Source organism: Phoxinus phoxinus (genome assembly GCF_949152265.1).
Source record: "Phoxinus phoxinus genome assembly, chromosome: 5".
Classification (NCBI taxonomy): Eukaryota; Metazoa; Chordata; class Actinopteri; order Cypriniformes; family Leuciscidae; genus Phoxinus; species Phoxinus phoxinus.
The window spans coordinates 36,421,037-36,432,012 of record NC_136880.1 but is presented as its reverse complement, the minus strand read 5'-3'; the positions used below and the strand labels follow the sequence as shown (position 1 = coordinate 36,432,012).

The 10,976-nt window shown below is 37.5% G+C and overlaps 1 protein-coding gene across 3 annotated transcripts in view; it reads right to left on the bottom strand.

The window, feature by feature from the left end:
* Positions 1-5,027: 5,027 nt before the first annotated feature.
* The window catches only part of ece2a (endothelin converting enzyme 2a), a 77,433-nt gene continuing 71,484 nt past the window's right edge, over positions 5,028-10,976 (bottom strand). For 2 of the 3 annotated variants that reach the window (XM_079613915.1, XM_079613914.1), the window contains exon 4: positions 5,033-6,297. In XM_079613915.1, the coding sequence (XP_079470041.1) occupies positions 6,010-6,297 (288 nt within the window). In that variant the 3' untranslated portion in view covers positions 5,033-6,009. Of the gene's footprint in view, positions 6,298-10,976 lie in introns of all 3 variants that reach the window. The other variant, XM_079613913.1, reaches the window with a different exon arrangement.

Below are 10,976 nucleotides of genomic sequence, written 5' to 3'. Positions count from 1 at the left end.
AAAGTGTTGAAAAGCATATGCATCCACAACAAATATTTATAGGCTATTTATATATATATTTTAACTTTTCAGTAAATGTCATGTAGCTAGTTTAAGTGTTTAACTCCATTAATGAGAATGGCATATTTAATCTAAATGTTTATATCGTAAAACAGTTTAAATCATTATTTTATTTAAACTGTAATTGTGAACATGCACTGTAGCCTATTTATGATTAGGACTCATAATGAAGATTTACAGTTTTACTTCATCTGCCGTTAGATATGCGTCAGTTTCACTAAACGGCCCAACGCGCTCGCTGGCGGGATATTTGGATATTTGGATATTTGTATATATATTTGTATACAAATATATGTATGGATATTTGCTTCAAGCGATAGGCTTGGTGAGTGAAATTATATTTGTATTATCTTTCTGTACATGTATAATTTTATTTAGATTTTCTGTCTAAAAGTGACCAAAAAGACATTTAACTCCAGCTCACCATCGGTGTCGCCAATTCCCTTTGTCTCCAGAATGTGCGTACGCACGGCTCAAAGTTTGCTTAAAGGTGCGCACATTCTCCCGTCAAGTTTGTTTTTTATAGATCACAACCTTTGCGTGGGAACTGGCGTACGTACGTTTCCAGCCCCGTTTTGTGCGTACGCACGCTTTATAAATGAGACCCCAGGCCTGTATTTCCTAAAGGACATGAAGTTTGGCTCCAGTGCTGATGCCCATAATCACGCTCAGACTGATCTCAGGCTAAGCTCACGGTCATGGTGACAGGGAGACTGTTCGTGTGGCACAAGGCCTTATGAGAGCTTTGAGCTGTGCAGCTACATTTACTTGAGGACCTTCTGCACATCGACATTGGAAGATGGATTATAGGCTTTGATGAAGCAGACTGAAGGTAAATCATCTGACGGTTTCCTTGAAATCTTTAAAGGTATAGTACACCCCAAAATTAAAATGCAGTCATCATTTACTTACTCTCATGTCATTCCAAACCGGTATGACTTTCTTTCTTTACTGATCCGACAAAACCTGCAGAACATGTCAGTTGCTGTTGGTTGGCGTCTGCCAGTCCAATGTCAATTAGCTTTTACATTTCATTCAAGGTAAACATTCTATCAGTACATGCATTCCCTGGGACTTGAACCCATGACCTTGGTGTTGCTAGCACCATGCCCTACTATGAGCTACAGGAATACTTGTTTACAGTAATCTGACTTTCCCTTTAATATAAGATGTGGCACCTTAAAAGGTTAGTTCACCCAAAAATTGTTGTTCCAAACCTTTATGAGTTTCTTTCTTCTATGGAACACAAAAGAAGATATTTTGAAGAATGTTGGTAATCAAAGAGTTCTTCAAAATATCTTCTTTTGTAATTAACAGAAGAAAGAAACTCATACAGGTTCAGAACAACATAAGAGAGAGTTAATGATGACAGATTTTTCATTTTTGGATGTTATCAGGATGTTATTGGTAATTTCAAGGTTTTCTCTGGCAAGGTTATTCATTTATTACTTCCAAACAGCTTGGATAAATCTATGTTTACACCGAACGCTCTGAAACATCTAAAGTTAAATTTCACAGCAATATTGATGTTTTCCTTCAACACACACTCACATACAACCCCCCCTCCCCCTTCCCCCCCTCCCCCCTCCCCCCTCCCTACAATGTGTGTGATTCAACCGCAAGAGAATCAATCGCTTTTATCCGTGATCTGTGCCGTCATGCGCCCATGAGTGGCCTTTGGGTCAGCCATGTCCGATGAGTGCAATGAGGCTCAGGATCCATCTGGAAACAAGTCAGGCTTGCCCTAAATCAATTTAAACTCCAATACTCATCCAATCCTGATAACGTTCTATAACTCCACTTGACCCAAGCTCAAGTTTGGCCAGTAAAATTTTCAAACGATTTTTTGGATGATCAATGTCAGTTTAACCTCAGACTCCCGATATCCGTGCGTGTTTATTCGAAAAGACTCCTCACACAGCAGAAAGTCCATCAGTCAGTTACTCAACCGAAGTCAAGGACACTCAGCTTCACCATCTCAGTCTATTAATACACCTGCATGGCTGTTGCAGTGTTCCTGAATGGCTCCAATGCCCAGGGGAATCCTTACCGCTTCACACAGGCTGCTCAGAGCTGGAGATTACTGATACATTATCTGAACAGACAGGCGGCCCGCGGCAGCTCTGGAGTGACTGAGCCACGCTGTGGCCTGACCCAATATGGAAAGCTCAACTCTCGGCAGATAATGACAGCGTGATAACGGAAGAAAGAGTGAGAGATGACATTCTAAGATTCTCAAAGAATGAGCTCTCTGCCGGTGAGAAAGACATTTGATTTAAGAGCATTGTCCTTGATTCATCCCAGCTTGTTGCTCTCAGTTGAGCACCAACCTTCCCTTGATCTCCCTCATTAGAGATGATAAAAACACATTTATTGCGGTAAATCCTCATTTTACACCACTGTGAGTCAAAGTGAAGGTGTTTGAACTGGATCGTATAAACCATAAATATACAGAAAAGTATGCCACTGAAATAAAGCAAAACTCCTTTTTTATTTTGTCCATTTTCTACTTTTTATTAGGCATTGGAGAGAGACAACAGGAAATGATAAGCAAGGGGTCGAATGGAACTTGGAAACATTGAAAATCAAATTTCAAACTCTCATTTACTGCATGGTTCAGCTTTACCGTGATTATCCAAGACCATTTGGATCCTGGTCGGTCCTGGTGGAATATTTCCAATATCCAATCATGTTTCAGGATTAGGTTCAGGGCTTGGCTTGGGACTTAACATTCATATGATTATCCTATCATTTTGCTTTGATTTTAGGGATAGCTTATGGATTAGAAATTTGGATCTATGACAGGAACGTTGTTCCAGAACCTGCAGCTCTTCTGCAGTCTCAGTAACAGTCTGATATATAATATTTACATGAATAGTTGTCGGTTTTTTCAGTATTTATAATATATGTCTATTTTGGATTCATCAGCTGAGATTGGTTAATTTATAGAAGCTGTATTTCGCCCTTATAGCAGTTTCAGAATTTAGATAATCTTGAGAAAATAATGTAAAAGTTCATGTTGTCATTATGTCTATATCAGCATTATATTCTCTAAACATCAGCATGGGGCTATTGAAAAACACATATCAGTCTACAAATACATTACTATGTAATTTAGATGTTGAAACTCATCACATAATACTACACACAACAGAGAGATGCGGCACCAAGGATAGCAGAGTTAGGTAAACAGTTTGTTTTCAACAAATAAATTAAATCAATTAGGTTTTGAAGTGCTGCTCTCTGTTCCAAAAATACCCCTGCTTTGACCTTAAGAGCAGTAGTGACCAAACCCACCCACCCACCCACACACACACACACACACACACACACACACACACACGCGCCTCTGTCCTTAACGTAGCTTAGTGAAATGTTTACCCTAGTGTTGTCAGTGGATCGGCTGTGAGCAGGGGTTTATGTGTCTGCCATCAATACCACTGTCTATGTTGTTGCCGGCCAGCCGCTGCTGGATGATGATGTAATGGTGTGTCCTGACCCCTCCCCCCAGCTGAACAACAACACACATTTGTCCCTACAGAAACATGAGCCTGAACAGGCAGATCCCAATCTTTCAATAATGATATTGAAGGGACATATTATCATTTTGGATTCATTTATTGTGGGTGCAAGAATAATGATGATTACAAACAATAACAAATGATCTATTATCTATCTATCTATTTATCTATCCATCCATCTATCGCCTGCCCATCCATCCATCTATCTATCATCCATCCATCGCCTGCCCAATCCATCCATCCATCCATCCATCTATCTATCTATCTATCTATCTATCTATCGCCTGCCCATCCATCCATCTATCGCCTGCCCAATCCATCCATCCATCCATCCATCCATCCATCTATCTATCTATCTATCTATCGCCTGCCCATCCATCCATCCATCGCCTGCCCAATCCATCCATCCATCCATCCATCCATCCATCCATCCATCCATCTATCTATCGCCTGCCCATCCATCCATCTATCGCCTGCCCATCCATCCATCCATCTATCTATCGCCTGCCCATCCATCCATCCATCGAACATTTTGCTTTGTTAGGTACAACAACAACTGTTTATGACATTTAAAAGCCAAACTATCCAATTCAATTTGGTGAGCACCATACAAGGACTGATTTCATTTTTCTCTAAGACAAGCCAACATCTCAGAAAATATCTTACAAGTACACAACTGAAATTATTTATAATCAAATATTCAAAAAAACATTATTGAAGATCATAAGAATGTCAAAATAAAGTAAAACTTGCATGTGGGTTTGCATTGCAAGGGTGTAAACAAAACATAACCATTAGACTAATCAGGGTCTCCTGTTCTCCGCAGCTTTGTGGTGTTTAGGCAGCGATAAGTTCTTGAAGAACCATCACACAGCATGGTGTGAGGATACGATCACAGAATAAATCTACACCAGATACCTACGGCTCACCCGATACCAGCGGCCATCTGATACCATCCCTGCCCTGACGTCATTTCTTAGTGCTTCAGTGAAGGGGAAAGACCTGTGACTACATCATCAGCTTTCACAGGTGATGCATTCAATCTGGACATGATCAACTCTGAACTACACGTTTATGAAACTGCTACTGGTATATTTTGCTTTTGCCATTACTTTTTCACAGGGTAAGGGCTTCAAAATCAACACCTTAAGTATTAATTTGGGTGCATAACTCATCCCACACGAACATGAATAGTTCCTCAAATTGTGCAATTTTTTTTGGAGGAAAAATTTTCCTATTACTTTTCAAAGCGTTCAAACTTTCCAATTTTCCCAGGAAGACAGTAAAATGGATTTTAAAATCCCATAGATTTACCTAAGCCGTACCTAAGAATAAAAATATCCTTATGAAGAAACCACCTAGGAACCACATATTAACAACCACCTAGTAATGCCGTGGCAAACATTCACAACATAAAGTGGGATTAAATGTGCTTTGGGCTCTCCTGATTCAAGACTTTCCTCTATTTACTATTAAAAATCACAGTGTAACATTTCAATCTATGTTCACATTTGCACACAGGAAGCTGTTCTGAAATTCAGGCACCTTCCTCAAGTCTTAAAAATAGACAGTAATTACATTCCAGAGCAAAATTAAAAATAGATGATTTCTGGTTTATTAATGGCCTCCTTCGATTCACTGCAGCCATTCCTCATCCAAAGCAGCGCACACACATACACATACACGTCTGTCATATTCTGGCACACAGCAGGGTTGTTTGTTTTCTTTCTGTCTGTTTGTTTGTTGTTTGAGAAGCTTTTGTGACAGATTTGTCTCTGCACAAGTGTGCAGGTGTCAAGCACTCAACATTGTCATTGCAATCAACACAATCGCACAGAGAAATAGGCCAGAGAGAAAGAGAATGCAAAACAGAGTTAAACTGCACATGAAAGAGTCCTAAAAAAGCATGGAAAGCTTTTTAAAAAACAGACAAGATATTGGTTTACAAGCTTATTGTCGTTCCAAGTCAATGTATTAAACCAACTCAAAACCGATACAGTGTAGCATAAAAGTCAAACAAGGCATTTTAAAAGTTCACAGGATCTGAAAGGGAAGTTGAAGCGTTTTTTAATGTCACCAGATAAACAAAGCAATCCTGTTTAAAAATCCTGTTTAAAAAAGAAGGCCAGCGAACTGTTAAAGGGATAATTCAACAACAAAAAATGTTTTTGTCATCGTTTACTCAAACACATTTTGTTTCAAAAACCTGGATGACTTTCTTTCCTCCCTGGAACACAAAATTAGATTAAAAGTTAAAAAAATAAAGAAAAAAGAAACATCTTCCATGAAAGAAAGATAAACTAAAAACGATTAAATGAAAGATTCATCATTTTTGGGTGAACGAAGGATAGGAGCATAAAACTATTCATGAAGAAGTATGTGCAACTTCGGTCAGCAGTCTCTTGTTTGACAAACGCTGGACAAGTCCCTATAATCCAATGTTATTTAGGAAGTCCTCAGAATCCACTTCCTGAAATGTGACATCAGTGGGTGAAGCCTGAGTTTCCTGGAGCAGTCTCTTCTCCAGTACCGCATCCTCTGGGCTAAGCTCCTCCCCTTTGGTGAGAACATACAGGAAGTAGTGGAAGCTGCTGCCATAGTGATAGTGCTTGATAGACCAGTCGTACTTTGCTCGAGCGTAGAGTCTCTTACGGAAATGTGGCTGCGCAAATGTAACAGAGATGAAACGGCCTCCGGGTTTCAAAACACGACTGACCTGCGGGGCAAAACAAAATCACCTGATCAGTCTAATAGTCTCATGAACAAACACGTCGCATAGCTGTGCACAGAAGGCAAACAGTCATGGTCAGGATTTTCAGTTACACTTTATTTTACAGTAGGCCTATGTGTACTACTACCCAAGAAAGTACCGTAATGGTAATATAATAATGTAACTACATGGGTTAAGTTAAGTTAAGGATAGGTTCAGGTTTAGTACCTAGTTATAACCCAGTTATTGTAATTGCTATAATAAGTATATGCATGCGGAACAGGACTGTAAAATAAAGTGCTAACGGATTTTCTTTAAATAATACATTAAATTTCAGTTTGTTTTTCACCAAACCTAATAATTTAAGCCCAGAACATTTGGAATATACACCACGTGTCGCATGGGATCATTCTGTGATAAGTTTGTATCTTTTATAAAAGTTTGATGCTGGTCGCTGTTCACTACTATTATATGGACGAGCACGAGAGGGCATTTTTTAAGATTTCTCCTTTAGTGGTCTGAAAAAGAAAGAAGGGCAGATAGAATCAACTGAAATCACATTTTTAATGAATTATATGCAGATTCTCTATTAAAACCCTCTCAGATGCAGCCAGGAGAAAAATGAAATGCACAGTAATGTACCTTACAGCTGCGTTACAGTGTGTGTGTATATGGGTTTACTAGCTGTAGGTTTACTTTATACTTCACTTTTTAGCAATGTATGATAAAATCACCATTTGAAGACATTAAGGTACATTCTCCAAAGTAAAAAAATAAAAATTAAGATTTATTTTTAATCTAAAACTGCTAAAAGTATTGTAGATTTAGGGCAAGTATTTCATTTTCATAGAAAACTTTATTTAAAAACAATATGACCCCAGTGGTTTTGTACTGTAAGTGTGTGTTTATGAGTATGTAGCCTATGTTTACACTATTGATAAAAAGTTTGTGGTCAATACGATTTTTTAAGGAAGTATTTTATGCTCGCCAAAGCTGCATTTATTTGCTTAAAAATACAGTCAAAACTGTAATGGTGCGAAGTCCAGTCTTCATTGTCACATGATCCTTCAGAAATCATTTTAATATGCTAATTAGATGATCAAGAAATATTTCTTATAATAATCAATGTTAAAAATAGCTGTGCTGCTTAATATCTTTTTGTGGAAACTGTGATACATTTCTTCAGGATACTTGGATGAATAGGAAGTTCAAATGAGCAGCATTTATTTGAAATATGTTTTTCTTGTAACCTTATAAATGTCTTTACTGTCACTTTTGACCAATTTAATGCATCCTTGTTAAATAAAAATATAAATTTTGTATACTGACCTCACACTTTTGAACTGTAGTGTATTTGTGCCCATGAGCATGTTGGAGTGTTTGTGTATATTGGTTAGTGTGCATGAGTGTGAGAGCATCACATGCCCCTGCCACCCATTCTTCATCTGCCTGAAGAAATGAATAATTCACACTTTCTGATGTCAACATGCAATCTGAGAGTGTGAGAGAAGAAAGAGAGAGGAGAGAGAATAGAGAGAGAAACTTCCAGACACTAAAAACTTCTTCAGGAATGAAAGGAATGTCACAGTCTTTCTCCCAGTTTAAAATAAATAACTGTTTTCTAGTTAATCCTAGACTGATGTGCGTTATGTGCGTTGACTCATCAATCAACTATGAGTTTTGATTCTTAAAGGGTTCGTTCTTCTGTGGAACTTTTATGAGTATCATAAAATTATATCCATATATGAACAAAATGTGTGTCATGATTCACTCAAAATCTTGCCTTCTGCTGTATCTCATTCAATTCAAATACCGCAAATCAAGATGTGTTGCACCAGGTTTGACCTCAAGGGCTATGTTTCCATCATGTTTTATCCTGAATTTTGGGATACTGCATAAAAACGCTGGATGGAAACGGCAAGATGAGCATATTCTAAAGATATAAAGAACAAACTTGTGTTCATTTGAGATGGATAATTTTTTATAGATGAGAAAACATGCACATAAACTTCGATGGAAACACATTTACCTAAGTAAATCCCTCGATGGGCAACAAAACACTCTACATCAGCAGAGGATGTGCTTGGACACCTGCAAAACCAGTGGACTAATTTCATTGTACGGCATCTCAAATGTGGATTTGTTCATTCTGAAATGCCTGAGTCAAAGTCTGTCATCAGAATGATTAAGTATAATGACCTCCTAGAAGAGTCCTCACATGATTGCATCCCCAAACACCAGGCATCCACCTCCAAATGCAAGATAACATGACAGCATTTATTGCATTTCGTCTGCGAGGTGAAAATAATTTATGATGTAAAAAAAAAAAAAAAAAAAAACACAGTACCTTCCCCGATTGCAACAACTATTATTATTATTACAGATATTTTGTGCCAATTTCCCAGGAAGTAACGATTTTGTTCTCTCGAACGCATGGGATGGAAACTTTATTAGCAAATGTTTAATGTGATATTACGGTTTTGCTCATGCACAAGTTAAATTCGCAACTTTGGACGGAAGCAGGGCTTGCCATTAACCTTATTGCTCACAAGCCACTGTGGCTAGTGGTTTTCCAAAGTTACAAGCCACAATTGATACCATGGGGGAAAACTGCCATATTTTTAATATCTCATAATTTGGCAGCAGGTATATTAGGCTGCTGTCACTTTAAGACCTGAAGCACTGACTCATTATACTGTTATACATGCGTTTTCTTTCTCAACTCTTTACGTTCACTTAAAACACTGCTAACTGTGTTTACGTGAATACTCACCAAGATCGGCGCTTTGACGTTATTTCCTGTGTATTTGACTGTTAAAGCGCAGAAAGCTATAAAAAATAACTAAATTAAACTGTAAAAAAAAAATGTTCATGATTTGTTATCACAACTTTCTATCTTTTGTCAAATCAACTTCGATAACTAATGTGTGAAGATAACATACTATTTTGAGTTTCTGTTTATTAAACCATTCTTCCTCATTGTATTAACTATTTTTTAATTACAACGAACTCAAAATTTTAAGGCAACAAGGTAACTTGCTTTTTTAAGTTAAACCAACATTTGTTTTTTACAGTGTAGGTACTGAGAGGCGCGGGTTTGAGCACAGAATCTGCGTGAATGAGTAAAATGATTCTATGCAGAAATTCAAGCCCTGTAACATCAACAATATTAACCAGGAGCAAATGAAACAAGTTTGTGTGTCAACTTGCTGTCGGAGAGATGAGAGAGCGAGAAAGCGCAGCTCGTGTATCTATTCTGCGGAAAATGATTATTGGAAGCGTTTCAGATATTTCAGTATCGAAAAATCAATATTTTTGACAACTCTACATTGCAGTTAGTTTATTATTTCAGATGCCTCGTTAAAATACCACAATTGAAAAATGTACGATCACTCTTCCTAGTCCATTTCATATTTGTAAAAGCAAGCAGAGCTGCTTATCCTGTGACAGTAAAAACTGTTAACCACGGTTGCTTCTCTTCGCCAGCAGCGTCCCAGCATGAAGCAGTGAACACGACACTAAACCGTTCTCCTGGGTGAAGTGCCAGATCTTACAGCGAATCAGATGATCTCAGCTCGCCGTTAGCAGCTGATGAGACTAATGATCAGGTTTATTGATCTCTCTCTCTGATTAATGACCCTCTGACACCAAACCAGTCTCAAGGTGAACGCTAAACCCTGGATCACACACATTACAGCCATACGTCAATGCGCCTTTGGTTTGTTGTTGTTTTTTGTTTTGCTTTGACACAAAAAGACATAAGAATGAACGTGGGAAAGACATGCGTTCTATCAGACATGACCTCTGAATGAGAAAGCATGGTTAAAAGAACGGGAGGGTTTTCTTTAATAAAAGCTGACCTCATCTGCAGAATTACTGTTGTCATTATAATAATTATCTTGCTCCACTTACTGTATGATGTCAGCATCACACTTCTGCTGTTATGGGTCCTGCAACAATTACATCTAACCTGAAGTTCAAAACACTCTGGTTAATGGCACATTAAGGTTCTTGTCCAAAGCCATCATTACAGAGAATCAAAAGCAGCGCATTTAAACCAGTGACTATTAATGTCTTGTCTACAGTTATCATTATTTACACACTGCTATTAACTATGATCTGTTGTTAACGTAATGTACGTTTTATAGCCATCTGAGTCATACTATGGCCTTGATTTAAAATGAATATTGGTATTGATACTAGTTTTTGAATAGAAGGTGTTTGATAACTTCTATCGACGTCGGATGACAGCCATATAACTTAATATGTACAAAAGCACAACAGAGACTAAAACATGCTAAAAGCTTTGAAAGTACACTAGTGTTCAAAAGGTTGGGGTCGGCAATATTTTTGTTTGATTTAATTAAAAAAATGTTGTAAGAAGTCTTTTATGCTCACCCAAAATACAGTAAAACATTAAAATTGTGACGTATTATAACTGTTTTGTCTTTTAATATTTTAAAATGTAATTTATTCCTGTAATGCAAAGCTGAATTGTCAGCATCATTCTATTTAATCCAAATCATTATAATATGCTGATTTGCTGCACAGTAAACATTTCTTTTTAAATCAAAATTTAAAACAGTTGTGCTGCTTAATATTTTTGTGGAAACCATTATTATTATTTTTCAGGATTCTTAGTTGAATAAAACATTAAATTTTTTGTACATTGTGATTTTGGGTCA